We start from the raw sequence: 26,077 nt of genomic DNA, 5'->3' as shown, positions 1-26,077 counted from the left end.
GCAGCCAGCGAAAGCCCTTCCAAATTGAGCTGCCCTCACCTTCCCCCTGCCATCCCCCTGCCATCCCCACTCCCTCTCCCACAACCTGTATCAGCAATGGCCACCTCCATTTGTGAGGATGCAAAGGCTCTGGAACTGCAGACCCTCTAGTTGGGCTGGGAGCCAATATAACTATCCTTAATTGGACAACAAACTCAGATATGGCCAATTAGAGGTTTCTTCAAGGAATACAGCTTTGCTGCTGTGAGCTTGGAACCTCCATTTACTCCTGACACAGGCAGCCTGGAGCCCAATATAAAATACAGCCCAGGCTCTCTCTTCTTGTGGAAGCTGCCCAGCTTCTATTCTTTGCTTCACTACAACAGTATGGCCAAATTTGGGAAATTGCTGTGTGTATTGTTAGGATGTAACCGGTGACAACTTTGTGTTGGATGTAATGTGACCAATGGGAACAAGATGTAAGGGTCAGCTGACCCAGTAAACCATGGAACCAATTACAGGGTGATGTAATAGTCAGCTGACCAGCTGACTCACCATAAATAAGAACCTGTGTAGCATTGTGTGAATCTTGGAGGGTGAGGCCCCAAGCTTGGCGTAATAATGTTTCTTTATTAAATCCTTTCTTTGATTTATAAGTTGGAGTAAGTTTTGTTCTATTTTTATTGTCTGCATTGGAAGAGTTACTTCTGATGAAACATGTATGACTTTGACCCTGTCACTCACAGTGCACTGCACTCAAATTTCGACATTCTGCTCGATCCTGTCACCTATTACATTTTGCCAAAATTAATTCTGTTTTGCAAAATGGTTTGTTTCTCTTTTATTTTTTTCTTTGCAGCTATCAATACCTACAAAGGATGTTATGTTGCTTCGAAGCTCTGCGAATATTTCAGATTTTGTGTCCTTCATGCTTTCATCAAATGTAATTAGAATGGTTAATTCTCCGCCAAAGGTCTGGCCTGGAAATTAGAAATGCAATTGAATGATTATATTTTGCTCAAATACAGCAAATTGATTGATAAATGACAATTTATTTTGTCCTTTGCCGTCTCCCATGCTACATTTTAAACAGTACTCAAATTGTACAATCAAGTATAAGTGACTAAAATCACTAAAACACAAGGTTCTTGTTTTCCTAGATTTGCAATTAACAATGCTATAGGTAAACATATGAACAAAGTGAAAATCGTGATCAAATCTTCCTTGTCTGGTCTAGATCATTCAATTAAAGTGTAAAGGATCAGTAACATAGGGCCCGATTCTCCGACTGCAACCCGCAACTTTTCTGGCGGGTCCGGTGTGGAGAATCACATTTCGGCCATTTCGCGGGATTCGCGTATGCGCAGGAATGCTTGCGCGTCTCCCAGAGCTGGAGAACAGTCGCAGTCGAGACTGCGCTGGAAACCGGTGGGAAGAGAGGCAAGTAATTTGAATCTCTTTTTAATGTATTTTAAATATATTTTGCATGTGATTATCGGGCCCGGCTTAGAACTTGCCAGGCCCGATAGCATCTCCCACTCCGCTAGGAGTACTTCATTCTGGTGGGGTTTAGAGTAGCTCCCACATTCGGGGAACTAGCAGGAGACCCTGCGGAGTGAAGGGGGGGCAATCGTGGCCCCCCCCCAGGGAGTCAGGTGGCAGGGGGTGGTGCCCCTGGGCATGGATGCCCTGGCAGTGCCAGCCTGTGCCCCTGGCACTGCCCAAGGGGCAAAGTGCCCATGCCCAGGGTGCACCTTGACACTGCGCAGTGGGCATCAGGCAGTGCCAAGGGGGCAAGGCCTATTGTGGGCGGGGCCTAGGGGTGATCGGTGGGGGGTCCCGCTGCCACTCTGCATGGTGATCGGCCTGGGCTGGAGGGAGACCAACGATTTGGGGGGGGGGGGGTGGTGGTCTGCCGGGGGGGGGGGGGGGGGGGGTTGGTGATCGCTGCCACTGTTGGGGGGTGGGCTGGACATTGGAGCACTCTAGGGCAGATGGGGGGTCAGGGCTGGCCTGGGAATTGTTGTGGGGGCCGTGATCGGGTTGTGGGGGGGCTGGAGGGGGCAGCACTGTGGTGGTCCCGGGCTGGCCAGCAAATGGGGAGATTGACAGATCGGGGCCATTGCGCATGCACAGAGTTCCGGAGCTGTTAGACTCTGGCATGAATAGGCCCTGCCCCCCAGGTTTTTAATGAGATTCCCGATTGTGACCTCTGCAGTGCACAGAGTGCGGAGATTCAAGTGTGAAGTTGCACTGAAAAAGCTGTCATGATCTAGAACAGTTTTCCCACCAATTCAGCACTTTTGGGAGAATTGCCCCCATAAGATGAAGTTAACATTATTTTAAGTATATTTGTTCAGTTTGAGCGTATTAATAAAATCGATGTTTTTGGAAAATGTGGTTTAGCAAGGATGTTTGGAATGTGGATTTTAAGTAAATACCCATTAACCCTCCTCTGTGCCATCTCTATGGTTTGACTGCCTTCCTGCAGTGTGGTGTCCAGAATTGTACACAACACTCCAGCTGAGGCTTAACCAGCGATCTGTAAAGGTTTTGTACAATTTCCTAGTTTTGTTTTCGATACCTCTATTTACAAAGCTAAGTATCAATGTGCTTCCTTAGTGGTCCATATCTTGTTGCCCTTCCCCCATCAAAAAAAGCACAATTTAAATTATGCTGTCTCTTACATTGTTCCTGGCCAAATTCATCACTTCACACACATCCTCACTAAACTGCAAATGTTTATCCCTTTCACCATTCTGTCTATTTTCTCCCGAAGTCAGCTGCTATCCTACTCGCGCTTTATTTCATTAGTAAATTTTGTATCATCCACAAGTTCAAAATTTTACTTCCTACACCCAAGTTCAGGTGATTTATGTGTAACAAAAATAAAAGTAACGGTCCTAATACCAATCCCTAGCAGTGCCATCCTGGCACTGCCCAAGGGGTAACCTGGCAATGCATACTGGGCATCGGGTGGGGCCAGAGGGGGGGCAGGGCCTATTGGGGAGGGGGGGCCTATGGGGGTTGATCGGTGGAGGGACCCACTGCCAAAGTGCATTGGGAACAGTGGTAGAGGGAGAGTAGACGGCGAACGGGGCTGTCCATCCAATTTGGGGGGAGGGGGGATGTTTCTGTACTTAAGTTTGCCTCATCCTTTTCCTGCTTTTAAGGTTTGCATTTTTAGTTATTTGCTCCCTTTATTTAGATCCCGTACCATTGTTAGTATTCATTTATTAAATGTTTTTGGAGAAAAAGAAAAATAAGTATTCCATACTTTCTGTCCGACTAATCAATAGATCCCTATTAAGTAGTTGAAATTAAATACACTCTTATCATACATAAACTGTAAATTTGTAGTCAAATACTTAAAATAAAATATAGAAATTCTAGATGTTGTTTTGCAAAGATTACCCAGTATATTAAAATTTTTCATAAATATCATGAGTAGTTGCATCATTTCAAGAGCAATGATGTCACCCATACCTTTTTTGCAGCTTTTGTCATCATCATAGTAAAGACCAAATTCACATTCGCAAGTATAGTTTCTAATCAACTCCACACATCGTGCATTGCCTTTACAGGGATTTGATGAGCAAATTGAACCTGGGAAAAGAGAAGTTATTATGATTAAGTAATGTGGTAATACATAATTAGACAAGACTGAATAATTTATTAGCATATCTTTTACAAATTAGTCGCAGTCTTCCACCAGTATACATTCAACCCATTTCAAATGTCACATATGTCCGATTGACTCCCTGGTTGCTTGATATTCAATTTTTTTTGCTCATTTATCGGATGTGGGCTTCACTGGCTAGGCCAGTATTTATTGCCTATCCTTAATTGCCATGAGGCGATGGTGGTGAGCTACCTACTTGAACCACTGCAGTGTTGTGCAGGTATACTTTGAGTGCTGTTAGGAAGGGAGTTCAAGGATTTTGACCCAGCCACAGTGAAGGAATGACAATACATTTCGAAGTCAGGATGATGAGTGACTTGGAGGGGAACTTCTAGGTGGTGGTGTTCCCATGTGTCTGCTACCTTTGTGTTTCTAGATGGTAGCAGCCATGGATTTGGAAGGTGCTGCCTAAGGAGCCTTGCTGAGTTCCTGCAGTGCATATTGTAGATAGTACACATTGCTGCCATTGTGCATCAGTGATCGAGAAAGTTTGTGGAAGGGGTGTTAGTCAAGTGGGTTCTTTCTCCTGGATGGTCTCAAGCATCTTGAGTGTTGTTGGATATGCGTTCAATCCAGGCAAGTGGAGCATATTCCATCATTCTCTTGACTTGTGCTTTTTAGATAGTGAGTAAGCTCTGGGGACTCAGGATGTGTGTTACACACAACAGGACTTTTGCTCTGACCCGCTCTTCCCATAATCATAGCTATCTTTATACCAACTCGTCTGTCGCCAGCGGCTTACAGCTTAAGGGGCACCTCTTAACATCAAGTGCAGCTGACCAGGAGTCTCTCCTGCTCAATTCGCCAGCCATTGGTGTGTTTGCAAGGATTTGGAGGTTGACACTCAACCAGTTTAATAACGTTATGAATGCACCTTCCTTGGCCATCAAGTCCTGGGGTGGGAATGAAACTGGGAGCTTCTGGGTCAGAGGCAGGGACACTACACACTGTGCCACAAGAGCCCCACTCACAAATCTTTGCAGCAAGACCAACCCCTAGTATTTTGCCTGTGTATTCTTGCTTTTTCAATTCTGGCTGATGCTGCTAAAGGGAAAAAGAATTAGTAACGGATTTAAGCAGTTTCATTTTTAGTTTTCAACAATCATTTCAGCCAAAATCAAATTCTGAGAATATACCTGCAGTGGTAGGTTCGGTCGTAACTGTAAGAGAGATATTTAAAAATCTTAATTTAAGACAACTGCATCAACAATATTCATGATGAATTTCTAGAAGCAATTTTCATTCATAATCTTTGCTATTTTGGATATTCTTTATTGGACATTAAACAATTCTACTAAACACAACACTCCCTCAATTTGGATGAGTCTGAAAATCAGAATTTCATTAGGCTGATTGCATTATCTTCATTTTACATTCGAACTCATCCTACTAACATCCGCTGTGCAATAGAAAAATACCTCTTCCATCAAAAAATAGGATTTTTCTGTTTGTTTGATTCATAACAATTTCCCTTGGCTCATAGTTCATAAGTTCATACAACACCGAAGGAGGCCATTCAGCCCATCAGGTCGATGTTGGCTCTCTACAGAACAATTTGGTCAACCCCTCCCTTCCCCTCCCCTCCCTTCCCCTCCCCACCCCACCCCACTCTATTCGCATTACACTGCAGATTTAGTGTTCTCAAGTGCCTATCCCAATTTCCTTTTGGAATAATCAGTCATCTCCACTTGCCCCACCCTCATAGGCAAAGGGTTACTGATCGTTATCACTTGCTAATTAATTTACATATTATTAAAGGGCCTACTTGTCTGTCACATGATACCCCCCTCACTGAATATTCAAATCTCACTGACGTCATGTCACGTCGGCAAGGCTCGCAACAGCTTTATTAAGATGGGAAACAGTAGAGGGGATCCTGCCGGCGGTACCAAGTTCACTATAGCATCTGGGGGGAGAGAGGCATGCCCGGGAAATGCCCTGACACTGCCCAGTGGCACGGGTTGGTGCTGCCAACTGGAATTGACAGCTTGAGCTAACCTGTGCCGGGACTGGACCTCTGCGGAGCCCAACTTGGGCTGGGGTTCCTGTTTTGTGTCGTGCGGTGGTGGGGGGAGTGACATGGCCTTTGAAATGGCCATGGCAATGAGTGGGATGGGGGAGTGGGGGGGGGGGGGGGGGGGGTTGCGTAGAACCTGGCATTTCATTTCATATTATAAAAACCTTTTCCATAAAGAATTCCATCTACTCTTCCCATATACCCTTCCATTTCCAGGACTTCTCCATTTCTCTTTGTGGGAAAATCTTTTTATTAGTTTCACAACTGAACAATTAAATTCAACTTTGATTGCATTTTAGTTAATATCAGTTATCTTTTAAGCTGCCTTACTTATGGAAATATTCTCTTGTTACTTCTCAGTCTGTACCATTTAATCTTGAATCAGTTTACAGTTACTTGTAGTAACACTGATTTTTTTCCTATCCTTAATTTCCATGGCAGCATGGCACATATTTTCAACCATTATTTAAATGCCTGACATTACAACCACAACGATCATACCTGAAATGCTTGTTGTGTTCGGTTCTGTAAAAGAGATTTTTAAAAAATCTTAGTTTAGAACAATTGTATCAACGTAATCTAAAATTGGAAGGAATTTCTAGAAGAAGAAACATCCATTCCAATCTTTGCTCTTGTGAATTTTTGTTGGGCATTGAACACTCCTTTTAAAGCAATGCTCCCTTGAATTAGATACATTTGAGAATCAGAAATTAATCTGGCTGACTGCACAAAGGAAGGTCATTTACCCCATTGTGTATGTGTCAACCCTCTTCCAGAGCAACTCATCTCATCCCACTCTGCCACATTTTCCTGTAGCCCAGCAGATTTTTTTCTCTTAAGAGGAATACCTTATTTCTTCTTTTCTCTTACTCAATTCCCTCCTGAAAGCCACATTTGAATCTGCCTCCTCCACACTCTCAGCTGGTGTGTTTGTATCCTAACCACTCACTGCATGATAAAATAAATTCCTTATGTTGCTGTTGGTTCTTTTGCCAATCACCTAAAATGAGTGACCTCAGATTCTAAAGTAAAGTAAAGTTTATTTATTAGTCACAAGTAAAGCTTACATTAACACTGCAATGAAGTTACTGTGAAATTCCCCTCATCACCACAGTGCAGCACCTGTTCGGGTCAATACGCCTAACCAGCACATCTTTCAGAATGTGGGAGGAAACCAGAGCATCCAGAGGAAACCCACGAAGACACAGGGAGAACGTGCAAACTCCACACAGACAGTGACCCAAGCCGAGAATTGAACCCAGGTCCCTGGCGCTGTGAGGCAGCAGTGCTAGCCATTGTGCTACTGATTCTAGAGCCTTTTGCCATTAAGAATCAATTTCTCTCCATCTATTCTACCCAGACACCTCATGACTTTGATCACTGCCAGAAAATATCCTCTTCTTTTCTCTAAGGAAACTAACCCCAGTTTCTCCAATCTATCCACATTACTGGAGTCCCTTACCCCAAAATGTATTCTCATAAATCTTCCTTTGCCCTTTCCCATGTTACCATATCTTTTCTAAATTGCTCAGAATTGGACACAAACGGCCAAAACTTTACTGCCCCGCCCACAATAGGGAATCCGAGCGGACGAGGGGAGGACCATGGAAAGGTCTGTTGACCGCGGGTGGGAATTTACGGTTTTGGGATGAGCGAGGACATAGAATCCCGCCCAAAAAGTACGAAGTGCCCAATAGGGGGGAAAACGGGAGAATTTCCCAGTGTTTTTTGGGCATACTGAGTTTAGTGAATCTCCGGCGCTCTGTCCTCCACGGAGTGCCTCAGAGAGATCCACACCGGAATCCCGCTCGAAAGGCCGGAATCAGCGTGCTGGGTGGGCCATTGTGCATGTTCTGATCTGTCAATGGGGAGATCGGCGCATGAACACTGACCCCCCTCCCCCATCTCTAGCCTCCCCATCGCTGCCCTGTCCGATGTTATCCCCAACCGGTCACTGGCCCACATGACCTCCAACCCCTGCCTCCTACCCCGCCTGCCCCCCACTGGGCCAGCCCCAATCACCCCCTCTCTCCCAACCCAGTAATCCCATTGCGGAATGGCAGTGGGTACCCCCCCCCCCCCCCCCCAATCGCCACTCCAGTAGGCCCCATCCCCTCAGTAATCCCTGCCACCCCGGCACTGCCTAGTGGCCCCTTGTTACTGCCCAGTGCCTCCTTGCCACTGCCTGGTGCCCAGTGGGCAATGTCAGGGTGCCAGGCAGGCTGTACCCTGCTGCTTGAGCAGCACAGCAGGGTGGGAGAATCGCGGCCAATATTCCAGTTGTGACTGAATCGGTGTTTTATTACGATTCTTCATAATTTGTATCCTGCCTTTATTTCTAAAGCTCACAATCTCATGTGCCATTTTAATCTATTTCTGAACCTGCCCTGCCACCTGTAACAATCTGTACACATATACCCCAGGTCTCTTCCTGTATCCAATTTGAATTGTATCCTTTATTTATATTACCCGATGTTCAGAGTAAATGACTTATACGATTCATATGAGTTATAAAGAGAGTTATAATCATGAAGGCTATATCTCCTTTGCTGTAATTTTCCACCACAACCTTTGGCCCTACACGCCTGATATTGTTTTTCTAGAAGTATTTTGCTGGAGTTGGAGTCATTCCAGCCAATAAGCCCGAGCTTATTTGAGTTGCATCCTGTTCCTGCCCCACTGAACTGATTCCTTGCTACCTTGATTAGTTTAGTCTCTCCCTACTTCTATCCATGATTGTTCTGATGCCCTGTGTCATTTTGAAATGTTTCAATTTCCTAGTCCTAACTGTCTCCTCTTTACCATTGGGGTCCAATCTCTTTATACCTCCATCCCTCACAAGGATGGTTTGAGGGATCTCCACTTCTTCCTTAATAGGTGGTCCTACAAATTTTCATCAACTGCCACCCTCTTAGTTGATTGGACCTGTTCTCACATTAAACAGTGTTCTCACATTAAACAGTGTTCTCACATTAAACAGTGTTCTCACATTAACTCCCTTGCTTATCAAGATCCTATCCACTCTGTCTTCAAAATATTCAAGGATTCTGCTTCCGCCACCTTTTCAGGAAGAGTTCCAAAGACTCGGGACCCTTTGAGAAAATACATTTTTCTTCATCTCCATTTTAAATGGGCAGCCACTTACTTTTAAACAGTGACCCCAAGTTCTAGATTCTCCCATAAGAGGAAACATCTTTTCCATATCTACCCTGTCAAGACCCCTCAGGATCCTATACATTTCAATCAAGTCACCTCTTCCTCCAATGAATACAAATCTAGCTTGTCCAACCTTTTCTCATAAGTCAACCCACCCATTCCAGGTATTAGTCTGGTAAACTTTCTCTGAACTGCTTTCAATGTATTTACATCCTTCCTTAAATAAGGTGACCAATATTGTGCACAATACTCCAGATGTGGTCTCATTAGTGCTATAAGAACAATTTGCCAGCTTGATTGCAATTCAATTCATAACAAGTAACTCCACAGATGACTTCTTTGAGGGTATATTTCCCTGGTAGATCTCAAATTGCACAATTTATTCTTGGACCAGTCACGAGGAAGGGTCTCTTCCTATCCTGCACTATGAATGGAGCATTGTACACGATGACCAAGTCGCAGAAAACTGTGGACTATTGTCTACATTTTGGTGCCCAATAAACGACTAGTATATTCTCAAACAGAATTCAAAATCAGTTTACAAAGCAAAATTCTACAATTGCGGGAAATCTGAATAACAACAGAGAATGCTGCAAATACTCAGCAGGTCAGGCAGAATCGACCTGAGACTTGGGTCTGAATTCTACATTCTGGGCACAACTGAAGTTGGCATGGGTGTGGGTGGATGTGAAACCCACTCCCACCCGAGATTGCGTTGTAAATGCAATATTTCACTGAATAGCCAATTATTGGCCATTCCGTGTGAAACGCACTCTGTGGAAGGCTGAGTGCTGCAGGGGAGGGCGGGCACTGAGGAAGGGGAGCTGTGGGCTGCTGGTTGTGATGTGCTCCCTCAGGGGGGACATTTGGTGCTGAGCTGTCTGAGGAAGCTGTAAAAAAATAATTCTCAGTGGAAAATGTGTGCCAAAAATGTCCAGGCAGCACAATCATACACACAGGTCTCAGTCCCCAGACACATTTGTTAATTTTTTTTGCGCCCTGACTTTCATCCCACCCTGGATCGAGGTTGCAGCTTAAATGTAAATGCTAGCTGGCCAATCAGCCTGCCTGCCAACCATATAGGCAGATGGGCAATGTAAAAGCCCAGTCAATTGCTGATTAATTAATTTAAATTGGCTTCTTGATTGTTGGCAGGCATGTTTCTGACTCATGTGCACATCCATCAACTACAGTATCGCACAGAAATCATAGAAATCATAGAAACCCTACAGTACAGAAGGAGGCCATTCAGCCCATCGAGTCTGCACCGACCACAATGCCACCCAGGCCCTACCCCCACATATTTACCCGCTAATCCCTCTAACCTACGCATCCCAGGACTCTAAGGGGTAATTTTTAACCTGGCCAATCAACCTAACCCACACATCTTTGGACTGTGGGAGGAAACCGGAGCACCCGGAGGAAACCCACGCAGACACGAGGAGAATGTGCAAACTCCACACAGACAGTGACCCGAGCCGGGAATCGAACCCGGGACCCTGGAGCTGTGAAGCAGCAGTGCTAACCACTGTGCTACCGTGCCGCCCAGGAACATGATCACCTCGCGACATGTGCCTGATGTCTTCCTGCACAATTTTACATCCTTCCAGGTCTGATGTGCACCCCCTCGAGCAAAATAAAATTCTAGCCCTGAAGTCTGTTTCTCTCCACAGATGCAGCCTGACTTGCTGAGTTTTTCCAGAAATTTCTGTTTCGATTCCAAATCCAGGTGAGTCAGTTAATCATTACCAAAATTCATTGAATATTAACATGTGAGTGGGAACTTTCTGTGATATGTGGCATTGGGCCAGAAGAATTAGAAACAGAAATCTCGGTTCTGACTTTCTCAGTGAAACTATTTATCCCAATCCACAGGATGACTGACTCATTTCAATGAACATTTGTAAGAACATTTCATAACCCTTTCAAACCTCGACACGAGGTGCATTGCTTCTAAACTTTCAGTAAATACTCGTGTTTCAAATCCTGGCTGGAATTCCTCTCAAGGAAAGAAAATACCATCTATTGTGATAAACTCAAGTACGTTCATTATTAGTCTACAGCAATAGGTTCAGCCCCTGAAAAGACATCCACAAGGAAATGTATAGAAAGTACCTGTAGTGTTGGATGTGGACGTTTCTGCAACAGAGATATTTTAATATGTTAGTTTGGAACACTCATTTCAACAATATTCCAATTAGATACACATTTCTAGAAGAAACATTCATTCATAACCTTTGCTGTTGTGGATTTTTTGGGAGATCAGCAATTCTATTTCACACAAAGTTCACTCACGTTGACATGTTGTTAATTTGTGGAATTGATAGAGAAGTGGTTTTAAAAACATGAAATGCACACACTAAGTGGCCATTACTTGAGGCAAACATAAGTTCATTCGACTGACAGCATCATCGTTATTTTGTACCCCGCCAGCATTTGCTGTGTAGTGACAACTTGCCTCTTCCACTAGTTACAGGATATTCCTATACACTTGATTCCACAATTACTTTTCAGCCTGGCACATCAGGAAGCAGCACTAAGAAAAGCATTTAGGAATGGGAATTTAAAAAATGATCAGAATAATAATATTCAGCTTTGGGTTTAATTTCTGGCAAAACTAGCCTTTCCTGAGAAACATAAGCCTGAATTTTCAGGATGCCAAGCACTCAAACTATGTTCAACTGAGTGTTGATTGGCAGCAAGCGAGACTTCAGTCTGCCCTTCAAAAGTTCCATTTAACTTCTGTATACCAGACTGTCTGTGTGGAGTTTGCACTTCCTTCTGTGTCCACATGGGTTTCCTCCGGGTGTTCCGTTTCCTCCCACAGTCCAAACACGTGCGGGTTAGGTGGCTTGCACATGCAAAATTTCCACTCAGTGTCTCAAGATGTGTAGGTTAAGTGGATTAGCCATGGTATATGCACAGAGTTACATGGATAGGGCAGGGAGCAGGTCTAGGTAGATCTCTTTCAGACAGTCAATGCAGACTCAATGGGCTGAATGGCATCCTTCTGCACTGCAGGGATTTCAAGTATTCTATGGCAGCCTTTAAAAATGGTGTCTTGATCTTTCAAGAATTAAGTTGCTGGCAGCCCGCGCCATCAGCATGACATTGTGGGACAAGTCCCTTGAAGCTTTTTGCACAATAAGCGAAGTTTTACGGGAAAAATTCTAAATGTCCAGCTAGTGTGAAAATGGGAGAGTTATAGATCTGTTTTTGGGGCAAGTTTTTACTCCCAATCTTATTCACATAGTGCTTGAAAAAATGGGCTAGACAATTTCTAGCTACTGGAGACAGTGGGCGGGGCTTAATTCACCAGCCACCTTGATCAACCAGCAGAGGGAGCTGTTGCGCATGTGTAGAACTCTGTATCTGCACATATGCAATTACAACAACAGAGGCCTGACAGACAGAGAGAGTTGTCAGGCCTCTGCTGATGCAGCCAGCCCCAACACATGTCCTCCCCCTCAATTGCAGGGGTCCACGGCTGATCACGAGCTCCACACTGCCCAAAAATATAGACCCCACCGCACCCCGCACCGCCAACCAGACCGACCGTGACCTCCCCACCAACGCCTGCGGAGTAGCAGCAGGCCCCCCTCCCTCTCTCCACCGACCATCTGCAGAGCGGCAGCAGGCCCCCACTCCCTCCCCAATTGGGCTGCCCTGGCCTGGCCTTGTCCCCTCCAGGCTCTGCCCCCTACAGGCCCTGCCCCCATTGGCCCCACCCGTGATCCTGATTTCAGGCGTGATCCTGATTTCTCGGATGTCACGCGATTTTACCGGCTCGCTCTGCCCATTGATGGGCGGGGCAAACTGGTAAAATTGCGGCCTATGTTTCTAGCAATACAACAGAGAAGGCCATTGTTGGTGCCAGCAGCTTCAATGTCACTTTTCCCAACCAGTGCCTCACTCTGTGAATAAAAGATAAAATTCCCCCATTGTTTCCCAAAATATCAGTGCTAGTCTCTTCCTCCATCTTTTCGTGACTTGCCTATTAAGTGAATATGCATGCTCATTAAATGCTGTGTTTGCTTTAAGAAATGGCTGTTTAGTGCATTGCTTCAGATGATGTATTTTCCTGTGATTTCTTACCCTACAGTGATTTATTTCTGGAGCAGTGGTGAATATTTTGTTTGCTATAAGTCTGATACTGAGTGAGATTTCCTCCTCTCCTGCTCTATCAATGCAAAATTGCTCACAATAAGAAAGAACCAGAGAAATGTGGGCAATTGTCCCTCTTTTCTGCTGATCATTTAAATAAATAATAAGATTTAGAGTTCCGAATTCAAAGTTAGGTTACAAAAGCAAAATATTGCAGATGCTGCAAATTGGAGGAATAACAGGGAAAAAGGGCAGCAGTGCAGGCAGAATTGTCCAATAATTCTATTTATCGCCACAGTTGTTGCCTGACCTATTAAGTGCTAGCAGCACACTTTGTTTCTATTTGTTTCAAGTGGAAGTGATGGCCCAGTGGTATTATCGCTTGACTATTAATCCAGAAACTCAGCTAAAGTTCTGGTTTAACTTCAGGTTTGAATCCCACCAGAGCAGATAGAGGAATTTTGAATTCAATAAAAAATACCTGGAATTAAGAATCTACTGATGACCATGAAACCATTGTCGATTGTCGGAAAAATCCATCTGGTTCACTATAATGTCCTTTAGGGAAGGAAATCTGCTGATATCATCTGGCCTGGCCTACATGTGACTCCAGAGCCACAGCAATGTGGTTGACTCTCAACTGCCCTCAGCAAGCCACTCAGTTTCAAGGACAATAAATGCTGGCCAGCCAGCGATGCCCATGTCCCATGAAAGAAGAAAAAAGATTCAAAGCTAGCTTCATTATTTAAGCACTATCAAAATTAATTTAAATGAGATGTGATCTGGTGTGTAGAAAATGGCAGTAGAATTAGAAATTAAACTGTTGCCCTTTCCAATGAATCTATCTATTCTTAAAAAAGTTTCTAAATTGGTAAATTCAAGCAATTACATTGTTGGTTTTCAGCAATCATTCATGAAACAGCAGCAAGAAGGATATATATAGAGCATATATCCTTCTGCGGATGTTCCTGTAAGAGAGATGTTTTATATGTTAATTTGCAATAATGATATCAACAATGTTCAAGTTTGGAGAAAGTTCCTTGGTGATCCATGGTTGGTTTATCCCTCTCTTAGAATCTTTCCTCCTTACTGGGATATATTTTTGTTGAGAGTCATGAATTTCCTCCTTAATGTCTGCCATTGTTTGCTTACTGTCGTTCCTGCTCAGTCTTTCCGCCCAGTCCGCTTTAGTTATCTCTGTCCTCATTTCACTATAATTCCCTTTACTTACATAGAAACAAACATAGAAAATAGAAGCAGGAGTAAGCCACTTAGCCCTTCCACTATTCAATTTGATCACGGCTGATCAGCAAATTCAACAGCCTAATCCTGCCTTCCCCCTATATCCCTTGACCCTTTCAGCCCCAAGAGCAACATCGAATTCCTTCTTGAAATCAGACAATGTTTCAACCTCAATTACTTTTTGTGGTAGGGAATTCCACAGATTCACCACTCTCTGGGTGAAGAAATTTCTCCACGCCTCAGTCCTTAAAGGTTCACCCCTTATCCTCAAACTATGACACCTAGTTCTGGACTCTCCCACCATCAGGAACATTCGATCTGAATCTACCCTATCTAATCCTGTTAGAATTTTATTTGTTTCTATGTGATTCCCTCTCACTCTTCTAAACACCAATTAATATAATCCTAACCGACTTTGTCTCTCTACATATGACAGACCTGCCACCCCAGGAATCAGCCTGGCAAACCTTCCCTGCAGTCCCTCTAAAGCAAGAACACCCTTCCTCAGATAAGGACACCAAAAATGCACATAATAGTCCAGGTGTGGCCTCACCAACACCCTATATAATTGCAGTAAAACATCCCTATTCCTACAAGCAAATCCTCCTGGCAACATACCATTTGCCTTCTTCAAGTTAAACACAGTTGTTTTCGACCCAAATTTCTTACTCTCAAACTGAATATTAAATTCTATCATGTTATGATCACTACTACCGAGGGGATCTTTTACTCTGAGGTCATTTATTAAACCTGCCATTACCAGATCAAAGGTAGCCTGTTTGCTGTTTGGTCCCTTCACATATTGCTCTAGGAAATTTCCTAATGCACTCTATCCGTTTGTTGTCATAGCCACCCTTTCCAACTTGATTAAACCAATCAACATGAAGGCTAAAATCATCCATAATTATTGTTCTATTCGTTTTACATGCTCCTATTATTTACCTTTTCCTAATGTGTGGCTATTTGGCTGTCTATACAGTACTCCTACCAATGTCTTCTTCCCTTGCTGTTTTATACCTCCAACAAAATGGACTCTACATCATCTGAGCCTAGATTTTCTCTTACAACTGACCTTATTTCATCTCTTACTAACAGTGCTACCCCACCACCTTTTCTTTCCTTCCTGTCTTTCTGAAAAGTCAAATATCCATGGATATTAAGTTCCCACACTTCTCGGCAGTGCATTCCAGACCCAAACTACTTGCTGCCCATTCGTTCACCATCCTTTACAAATGGGAACAATTTATCTCTATCTACTTGCTCTAGTCCCCTCATGATTTTGAAAATCCCTATCAAATCTCCTCTTAGCCCCTTTTTCTCCAATAACAACAGTCCAAACTTCTCCAATCTGTCTTCAACACTGAAGTTTCTCATCCTTGGAGCCATTCTTGTAAACATCTTATGCACTCTCTCCAATGCCTTTACATCTTTCCTCAATGGTGTGTCCAGAATAGTACACAATATTCCAGCTGAGGTCAAAATAGTGTCATCTACAAGTTCAGTATAACCTCCTTGCTCTTACCCTTATTTTATGTTGTCTCCCCATGTTCTTCCTACCAAAATGAATCAACTCGCACTTCTCCATATTGAACTTCATCCAACATCTACCTGCCTATGTCACCAACTTGTCTGTGCCCTTTTGAAGTTCTACACTGTCACCCTCACACATTACATTGCTTCCAATTTTTATGTTATCCACGAATTTCAAAATTGTCTGCTGCACACCAAGATCTGGAATATGAACATATATATAAGGAAAAGCATGAGTCCCAATACCGACACCTGGGGGACTACACTACAAACCTTCTCCAGCCCCAAAAATAACGATTAGCCATTAATCACTGTTTCCTATTACTCAGCTAGTCCTATATCCATGTTACTGTTGTTCTTTTTATTCCAAAAGTTATAACTTTTCTCAAAAGTCTGTTGTGTGGCGCTGCATCAAATATCTTTTAGAAGTCCAAGTACGCGAGATCAATAGCATTACCCTCATTAACCCTCTCTGTTATCTCCAAAAAACTCCAGCAAGTTAGACAAACACAATTTTCCTTTAAGAAATCCATGCTAGCTCTTCTTAATCAATCCATTTTTCCATGTGATTATTTATCTTATCCTGAATAATTGTTTTTGGAAACTTCCCCACCACCAAAGTGAAACTGATCAGTAATTGTTGGACATATCCTTACAAACATTTTTGAACAAGGGTGTAACATTAGCAATTCCCCAGTCCCCTGGCACCTCCCCTCAGTCTAGGGAAGACTGAAAGAATTTGGTCAGTGTCCGTGCAATTTTCACTCTCACTCCCTTCTGGATGCATCTAATCTGATCCCAGTGCCTTGTCAACTTTAAACATCAACAAATTATCCAGTATCTTGTCATCATCAATTTTGAACCCTTTTCCTCCTCTACCACCATGGACTGGATGGCATCTGCTTTCTTGGTAGACAAGTGAAAAGTATTAACTTAACACCTCATCCTTGCCTGCAGCCTTCAAAAATAAAGCACCATTTTGGTCCCTAATCAGCCCTCCTCATCCTTTAACCATCCATTCACTACTTATGTGCAGATAAAATACTTTGGGATTCCCTTTGTGTTGGCAATCAGTCTTTCCTTATAATCCCACTTCATTTCTCTCATTTGCATTTTCACCTCCCCTCTGAACCTTCTTTGTTCAACCTGGTTCTCAATTGTATTTTCAGATTGACATTTGTCATCAGTAGTTTTTCATCTTCACCTTAACTTCTAACTCATTTTTCAACACGGATGCTCAGGATTGGTGTGCCTGACCCATTCCTTTTCAGGGAATATAACTGGATAAATGGATGGGGTTATGGAGGGGGTGGGTGGGCCTGGCTAAGTTGCTCTTTTGGAGAGTCGGTGCAGATTCGATGGGCCAAATAGCCTCATTCCGCACCTTAGGGATTCTATGATTGTGCCAAACCATTTCTTTTTTGAAGGTAGCCCATTGTTCAGTTACATTTTTCCCCGCCAACCTTTACATCCAGTCTACCCAGCTCTGTTCTCGCCACTTTGAAGTTGGCTCTCTCTCAGTTCATTATTTGTACTCTGGATTACCCATTGTCCCTTTCTACTGTCGTCGTAAACTTCATGATACAATGATCACTGCCTCCGAAACATTCTGCACTGACATTTGATATAGTTCTCCCACATTCTTTCCAAGAAAAAGGTCCAGCAGTACCTCCCTTCTATATGGACTGGACACAGATTTGTGTCAGATTGCTGAACACAATCTTGGAATGCTGGTCTTTCTCTGCCCTTTACACAAGCACTATTGCAACCTACATTTGAGAAAGTAAGCTCTCCTAATATAACTGCTCTGTAATGTTGGCACGTCTCAGTAAATTCCCTGCAGATTTGTCCCTTGATGTTGTTCCTACTACAGATGGTCTACAGATGAAATTGGCTGAATGACAGGAAACAGAGAGAAGTGGCTTTTGAATTTTCTATGGGCTGGGGGAAGGTTTGTAGCGCAGTTCCCCAAGTGCCAATGATCGGACCATTGCTTCTCCTGATGTACATTAATGATCTAGACCTTGGTGTACAGGGCACAATTTTAATATTTGCGGATCACAAGGGTACAACTCAAAAGGGGATGCAGGACAAGAGGAACCTGAGTTTATCTGTGCGTAAGTCATTGATGGTGGCTGAATAGTTTGTGAAAGTGGTTAAGAGAGCATACCTTTTCCGAGGTTTAATGTAACTTTTGCAAAGGGGAATAAGGAGCTATGAGAAACTTTTCTAAAGTGACAAATCCATGCAATCTTATTTTTGCTTTCCAGCAATCAATCCTGCCCCTTCAATTACAGCCACAAGGATATGTATTGAGCATACCTGCAGTGGATCCTATGGACGTTGATGTAAAGGAGAAATTTAACATGTTAAAGTAGAACACTTATACCAACAACAGACAAAGAAAATCTATTGATAACTTTTGCTGTTTTGGGACAAATTTAACAGTCACTTGACCACATGTTCATTAAGGAAAGAAAGTCAGTGTGGATTTCTAAAAGGAAAACAGTTTCCCACCAACCTTCATTTTCCATCTATCCACCCCCGCTGAAGTTCTTGCCACATTGATGACGGCTCTCCCCCTGTTAATTATCCATATTCTGGATTACCCATTGTCCCTTTTTAATTCATCATAAACATAATAAAACAATGATCACTGTCTACTAAAGCTTCTCCATTGACACTTGATATACTTTGGGCGGCATGATGGCACAGTGGTTAGCACTGCTGCCTCAAAGCACCAGGGACCCAAGTTTGGTTCCCAGTTCGGGTCACTGTCTGTGAGGAGTCTGCATGTTCTCCGCATGTCTGCATGGGTTTCCTCCCACAATCTGAAAGACGTGCTGGTTAGATGCATTGGCCACGCTAAATTCTCCCTCAGCATACCCGAAGAGGGCCGGATTGTGGCACCTAGGGGATATTCACAGTAACTTCATTGCAGTGTTAATGTAAGCCTACTTGTGACACTAATAAATAAACTTTGAGTGGCATGGTGGCACAGTGGTTAGCACTGCTGCCTCACAGCACCAGGGACCCGGTTCAATAACGACTTCGGGTCATTGTCTGTGTGGAGTTTGCACATTCTCACCGTGTCTGTGTGGGTTTCCTCCGGGTGTTCTGGTTTCCTCCCACAGTCCAAAGATGTGCGGGTTAGGTGGATTGGCTATGCTAAATTGACCCTAGTGTTAGGTGGATTCACAAGGTAAATATGTGGGGTTACGGGAATAGGGCCTGGGTAAGATTGTGGTGATGCAGACTCGATGGGCCGAATGGCCTCCTTCTACACTGTAGGGATTCTATGGCTTCTCCCACCACTTTTCCAGGTGCCAAGTCTAGCATTGCCTCTTTTCTAGATGGACAAGAAACCGAGTGCTGTAGAAAATTCTCCTAAACTCAATGGAGGAATGCTGGCCCTTCTCTGCAGTTTTCATAACCACACTCCCAGTTTATGTTCGGGTAATTAAAGACCCCATTATAACTACGCATTAATTTTAACCTCTTTGTAATTTCCCTGTAAGTTTTGTCACTCTGCATCTTTCCCTCTATTTGGTGGTCCATAGACTACAATGAGCAATTGGATATGTGGGAAATGTATCGTAAAATATAAGTACTGACTCTGCAATCAATCTTTCTATTGTTATCCAATTTCTCTGGTCTCATTTGAAACCTTTCAATATTTTCACATATTTATGTCATGATAATTTTTCTACACAGTGTAATGACTCATGTTTAATGGCCACTTTGTGAAGGCATTTCAAACTTATCAGCACATTGCAGGATAATATATTCTGCTACAACCTCTTTGCAATCCTGTCTTTTTCATCTTTAAAGGGAAAAAAGGAGTTTCTGAAGTGACAAATTGAAGCAAAAATGAAGGATAAAAATAGCAGGAATCGGGAACCATGGATAACAAGGGAAACTTTATGCTTAGCCAAAAGGAAAAAGGAAGCATACGAAAGGTCTAGGCATCTAAAAACTGACAAAGCCCTTGAGGAGTACAGTGAAAGTAGGAAGGAACTTAAACGTGGAATTAGGAGGGTTAAAACGAGCCTGAAATGTCTTTAGCAAACAGGGTCAAGGAAAATCCCAAAGCTTTAATGCTTATATTTGGAGCAAGAGGGTAGCAAGAGAAAGAGTAGGCCCACTCAAGCAGAATGGAGGAAAGTTGTTCGTGGAACCACAGGGAGTGGGTGAAATCCTTAATGAGTACTTTGTATCGGTATTCACCAAAGAGAAGGCCATGATGGAGTTGAGGTCAGGGACAGGTGTGTGAACGCTCTTGAGAAGATCAATGTGTCAAAGGAGGAAGTGTTGAGTATCCTAAATTGCATTAAGGTAGACAAGTCCCCAGGGCCGGATGGGATCTATCCCAGGTTACTGTGGGAGGCAAGGGGAGAAATAGTTGGGGCCTTAACAGATATCTTCACATCCTCTTTGACCACAGATGAGGTTCCAGAGGACTGGAGAATAGCCAATGTTGTGCACTTGTTTAAGAAAGGAAGCAGGGATAATCCAGCAAATTATAGGCCGGTGAGCATGATAACAGTGGTGGGGAAGCTTTTGGAGAAGATACTGAGGGACAGAATATGTGCACATTTTTAAGAAAATGGACTAGTTAGTGACAAGCAGCATGGTTTTGTACGTGGAAGGTCATGTCTCACCAACTTGATTGAGTTTTTTGAAGAGGTGACAAAGAAAATTAATGAGGGAAGGGCTGTGGATATAATTTATATGGACATTAGTAAAGCATTTGACAAGGTCCCACATGGCAGACTGGTACAAAAACTAAAATCACATGGGATTCGGGGTGGGCTGGGTAGATGAATACAGAAATGGCTTGGTTATAGAATGATGTGGAGATGCCGGCGTTGGACTGGGGTAAACACAGTAAGAGTTTTAACAACACCAGGTTAAAGTCCAACAGGTTTATTTGGTAGCAAATGCCATTAGCTTTCGGAGCGTTGCTCCTTCGTCAGATGGAGTGGAAATCTGCTCTCAAACAGGGCATATAGAGACACAAAATCAAGTTACAGAATACTGATTAGAATGCGAATCTCTACAGCCAACCAGGTCTTAAAGATACAGACAATGTGAGTGGAGGGAGCATTAAGCACAGGTTAAAGAGATGTGTATTGTCTCCAGACAGGACAGCCAGTGAGATTCTGCAAGTCCAGGAGACAAGCTGTGGGGGTTACTGATAGTGTGACATGAACCCAAGATCCCGGTTTAGGCCGTCCTCATGTGTGCGGAACTTGGCTATCAGTTTCTGCTCAGCGACTCTGCGCTGTCGTGTGTCGTGAAGAGGGTACAGAGAAGATTTACCAGGATGTTACCTGGTATGGAGGGCATTATCTATGAGGAGATGTTGGAGAAACTTGGTTTGTTCTCACTGGAGAGACAGAGGTTGAGGGGAGACCTGATAGAAGTCTACAAGATTATGAGAGACATGGACAGAGTGGATAGTCAGAAACTTTTTCCCAGGGTGGAAGAGTCAATTACTAGGGGGCATAGGTTTAAGGTGCGAGGGGCAAGGTTTAAAACAAATGTATGAGGCAGATATTTTACACAGAGAATAGTGGGTGCCTGGAACTCGTTGCCGGGGGAGGTAGTGGAAGCGGATACAGTAGTAACTTTTAAGGGGTGTCTTGACAAGTACATGAATAGGATGGGAATAGAGGGATATGGTCCCCGGAAGGGTAGGGGGTTTTAGTTAAGTCGGGCAGCATGGTCGGTGCAGGCTTGGAGGGCCAAAGGGCCTGTTCCTGTGCTGTAATTTTCTTTGTTCTTTGTTCTTTGTTATGTGTGGGGTCATTTTTCATGCAGAGATTGGTGGGTGCCTGGAATGCGCTGCCAGAGAATGTGGTGGAAACAGGCACATTAGCAACATTTAAGAGGCATCTGGATGGGTACATGAATAGGGAGGGAATAGAGGGATATGGACCAAGTAAGGGCAGAAGGTTTTTTTTTAGTTAGGCCATCATGATCGACACAGACTTGGAGGGCTGAAAGGCCTGTTCCTGTATTGTACTTTTATTTGTTCTTTGTTCAATCCCAGTTATCCTGTCACTGAATGGACAGCCACAAGAAAATGTATGGAGAATTCCTGCGGTGGGTTTGTGAATGGTCCTGTAAGAGGGATATTATAATGATTTGGAACACTGACATCAACAATTTTTAATGTTGGTAAGAATCTCTCGAAGAAGTATCGAGTCATAATTTTTCTCTTCCTATGTGGGACAAAATTAACAATGGATAAATGTTGGGATATGAAGGCAAGCCAGTGTGAATTTCTTATTGGGAATGGAGTTTAAATAAAGCGTTGGAGTTTTGTGAGCAGTGTTGATGATGGCAATGTTCCTGATGGTGCATATACCAGAAGACATTTGATACAGTCTCACACAACTCTAAAGGGGGTGCAGGAGCAGAGGGATCTGATACATCTATGTATAATTCATTGATGCTGGCAGGATAGGTTGCAAGAGTAGTTAATAGTGTATACAGAATCCCAGGTTGATTAATAGGGCCATAGAATATAAGATTAAAGTGGCTATCCTGAACTTGTATCAAACACTTGTTCAGCCTCAGCTCGTGTTCTGGAGCCTTGAGTCCAAATCTAAGCGCTGCACTTACGGAGGGCTGTGAAGGCATTGGAAAGAGTGCTAAAAGGATTCCGGAGAATCATCTCATGATGAGAAACATTTCTAAAGTGACAAATTCAAGGAATTGCATTTTTGGTTTTTAGCGATCAATTCTGCCCCTTAAATTACAGCCACAAGAATATGTATAGAGCTTACCTGCAGTCGTGTTTATTCCATTTCCTGTAAGTGAAATATTTATATAGAAATTTAGAAATAATTTCTGGAAGAAGAAAAATCGATTCATAATCTTTGCTGTTCTGAATATGTTTTGCCGATCTACCTTTTTGATGGAATATAACTAGATTCTACCAATTATTTTTTGAAGGTAGCCCTTTGTTCACTTAATGTTTTTCCCGCCAACCTTTACTTCCAGTCTATCCAGGCCAGCTCAGTTCTTGTCACCAATGAAGTCGGCTCTCCCCCAGTTAATTATTCATATTCTGGATTACCCATTGTCCCTTTTTAATACATCATAAACATCATGATACAATGATCACTGTTTACTAAACCTGCTCCACTGACGCTTGATATTCTTCTCCCACCACCTTTCAAGAACCAGGTTGAGCATCACCTCGTTTCTCGATGGACAGGACACCGAGTGCTGTGGAGAATTCTCCTGAACATGATCTGGGAATGCTGGCCCTTCTCTGCTCCAGTCAAAACCATTATCCCAGTAACTAAAATCCCCCATTATAATTACTCATTTCAGAAAATCCTACAGTGCAGAAGGAGTCCATTCAGCCCATTGAGAAGCACCGACCACAATCCCACCCAATCCCTACCCTCATAACCCCATGTATTTTACCCTAGCTAGTCCCAGTGACACTGAGGGGCAATTTAGCATGCCCAATCCACCTAACCAGCATGTCCTTTGGACTGTGGGAGGAAACCAGAGCACCTGGGGGAAACCAATGCAGACACGGGGAGAATGTGCAAACTCCACATAGACAGTGACCCAAGCCGGTAATCCAGCCTGGGTCGCTGGTGCTGTGAGGCAGCAGTACTCACCACTGTGCCACCGTGCCGCCTCTTTATCTTGCACCTCTCTGTGATATCCCTATGGGTTAGTCCCTCTACATCCTTCCCATTAGTTGGTGGTCTAGAGACTAGAACGAGAAAGGTGGCGTGTACCAAATGAATCAAAAAAATGTTGTACTGTCTCTGCAAATAATCTGTCAATTCTTATTCAAATGATCTCATCTCATCTCAAATCTTTCAATATTGTCTCAGATTCGTGTCTTGATAATTTCTCTACACAGTACAACTGACTCATGTTTGCTGTGCACGAGTGAAGGCATTTCAAACCTATCAACACTTTGCAGGAAAATATATTCTTGCTAACACCTCTTTGAATTTCAAATCCTGTCTTTCGCAACTTTCAGGGGAAAAAAGGAGTTTCTAAACTGAAAAATTGAAGCAATCCCAGTTACCCTCTCCCTGAACAGACAGCCACAGTGGAAACGTATAGAGGTGGGTTTTGTGGTTGGCGCAGTAAGAAAGATTTTAGGATAATCTGAAACAATGATATCAACAATTTTTAATGCTTTTAAGAACCTCTAGAAGGATATCTGGGACAGAATAAATAATCACATGGACAAATTATTGTATATTAATGAAAGCTGGTGCAAATTTCACATTGGGAAATAGAGTCGAACTAAGTCGTAAGTTTTTTTGTGGTGCGTATACCAAAAGATATTTGATAGAGTCGTACAATATTCTTGTGATGAAATGTACAGCTTATGGAATAAAAGGGACAGTATCAGCATGGATACAAAATTGGCAGATGGAGAGAAACAGAGGCTGGTGGTTAATTCATGTTTTACGGGCTGGAGGAAGATTTGTGGAGGCGTCCCCCAGCAGTCAGTGTTCAGAAACATGCTTTTTCAGATGTATCTTCCTCATCTAGACTTTAGTGTACAGGACACAAGGTGCATGATTTCAGATGATATCAAGTTTGGATTCATTGTGAAATGTGAGGGGGATGATGGAGAACTTCAAGGGGAAGTGGACAAGTTGATGGAAGGAGCAGCATGTGGCAGGTGGAAATCACTGCCAAGAAATGCAAAGTGAAACATTTTGTGAGCAAGAGCATTAATTGACAATATGAAATAAAAGATACAATTCTAAAGGGGATGCAGGAGCTAAGGGTCATTGGTGTAAATGTGCATTAGTCATTGAAGATGGCAGGGTCTGTTTGGAGGGTATAGAGTATCCACCACTTTATTGACATGAGCAATGAGGGCAAGAGAAAGGAGGTTATCTTGAACTCCTATAAGACACCAGTGAACCCTCAACTGGGGTACATTGGAGAGAGTGATGGAAAGATTCAGGAGAATCATCTCGTGATGAGAAACATTTCTAAAGTGACAAATTCGAGCAGTTGCATTTTTGGTTTTCAGTAATCAATTCTGTCCCTTAAATTACAGCCACAGGGATATGTATTGAGCATACCTGCACTTGGTTCTATGGATGATGCTGTAAAGGAGAAAGTTAAGATGTTAAGTTCAAACATTCATATCAACAATATAGAATTTTGGAAAAAATATCTCAGTGACGACAAGTCTATTGATAATCATTGCTGTTATGGGACAAATTTAATAACCACTTGGACACATGTTGATTGAGTAAAGAAAGCCAGCATGGATTTCTAAATGGAAAAGAATGTTCAACAAAATTGTTGGACATTTCTGAACAGGAGACAGAGAGTTTCACTGATTCCAATACTTTTGATGTGCTGTCCAACGTGTTCAAACATATAGCTCATGGAATAAAAGGGATGATCTCATGATGGATATGAAATTTGCTTAGTGACATGAAACAGAGTGTAGTGGTTACTGGGTGTTCCACGGGCTGGAGGAAGATTGGAAGTGGTGTTCCCCAGGGGTTACTGATCGGACCATTTATTTTCCTGATGTACATTAATGATCCAGGCCTTGGTGTACTAGCGCCATATTGGCCTTTGCACATCATAAGCCTACAACTGCAGAGGAGGTGCAGGAGCAGAGGGATCAGAGTACATCTATGTATAATTCATTGATGCTGGCCAGATAGGTTGCGAGAGCAGTTAATAGTGTGTACAGAATCCCAGGTTGACTAATTGGGGCATATAATACAAGATTAAAGTGGCTGGCCTGAAATTGTATCAGACTCTTGATCTGCTTCAAATAAACCCATGTATTTTACCCGAGCTAGTCCCACTGACACTAAGAGGCAATTTACTCTGCTACCTCTGCACCTGCAGCTCCTCTGGAGTTGAAGGCTTATAATGTGCAAAGATCAATGTGGCGCCAGTTAACCAAGGCCTGGACCATTAACGTACATCAGGAGAAGAAATAGTCCGATCATTAACCCCTGGGGAACACCACTAACAATCTTCCTCCAGCCCGTGGAACATCCAATTGAATCAAAAAAATTTTGTACTGTTTCTGCAAACAATCATTCAATGCTTATTCAAATGATCTGATCTCATCTCAAATCTTTCAATATTGTCTCAGATTCGTGTCTTGATAATTTCTCTACACAGTACAACTGACTCATGTTTGCTGTGCACGAGTGAAGGCATTTCAAACCTATCAACGCTTTGCAGGAAAATATATTCTTGCTAACACCTCTGAATTTCAAATCCTGTCTTTCGCAACTTTTAGGGGAAAAAAGGAGTTTCTAAACCGAAAAATTGAAGCAATCCCAGTTATCCTCTCCCTAAACAGACAACCACAGTGGAAACATATA

General features: G+C 43.0%; 1 protein-coding gene across 1 annotated transcript in view; it reads right to left on the bottom strand.

Moving 5' to 3' along the window:
- The window catches only part of LOC144504023 (mucin-13-like), a 65,367-nt gene that overhangs the window by 22,101 nt on the left and 17,189 nt on the right, over positions 1-26,077 (bottom strand). Inside the window, exons 8-14 of the mRNA XM_078229174.1 lie at positions 24,800-24,823; positions 22,505-22,528; positions 10,950-10,973; positions 6,180-6,203; positions 4,798-4,821; positions 3,466-3,585; positions 853-959 (exon numbers count right to left, since the gene is read on the bottom strand). Coding sequence (XP_078085300.1) covers positions 853-959; positions 3,466-3,585; positions 4,798-4,821; positions 6,180-6,203; positions 10,950-10,973; positions 22,505-22,528; positions 24,800-24,823 — 347 coding nt within the window. The remainder of the gene's footprint in view (positions 1-852; positions 960-3,465; positions 3,586-4,797; positions 4,822-6,179; positions 6,204-10,949; positions 10,974-22,504; positions 22,529-24,799; positions 24,824-26,077) is intronic.

This window comes from Mustelus asterias, chromosome 14 (genome assembly GCF_964213995.1).
Source record: "Mustelus asterias chromosome 14, sMusAst1.hap1.1, whole genome shotgun sequence".
NCBI classification, from domain to species: Eukaryota; Metazoa; Chordata; class Chondrichthyes; order Carcharhiniformes; family Triakidae; genus Mustelus; species Mustelus asterias.
This window is presented reverse-complemented; position numbering and strand designations above follow the sequence as displayed.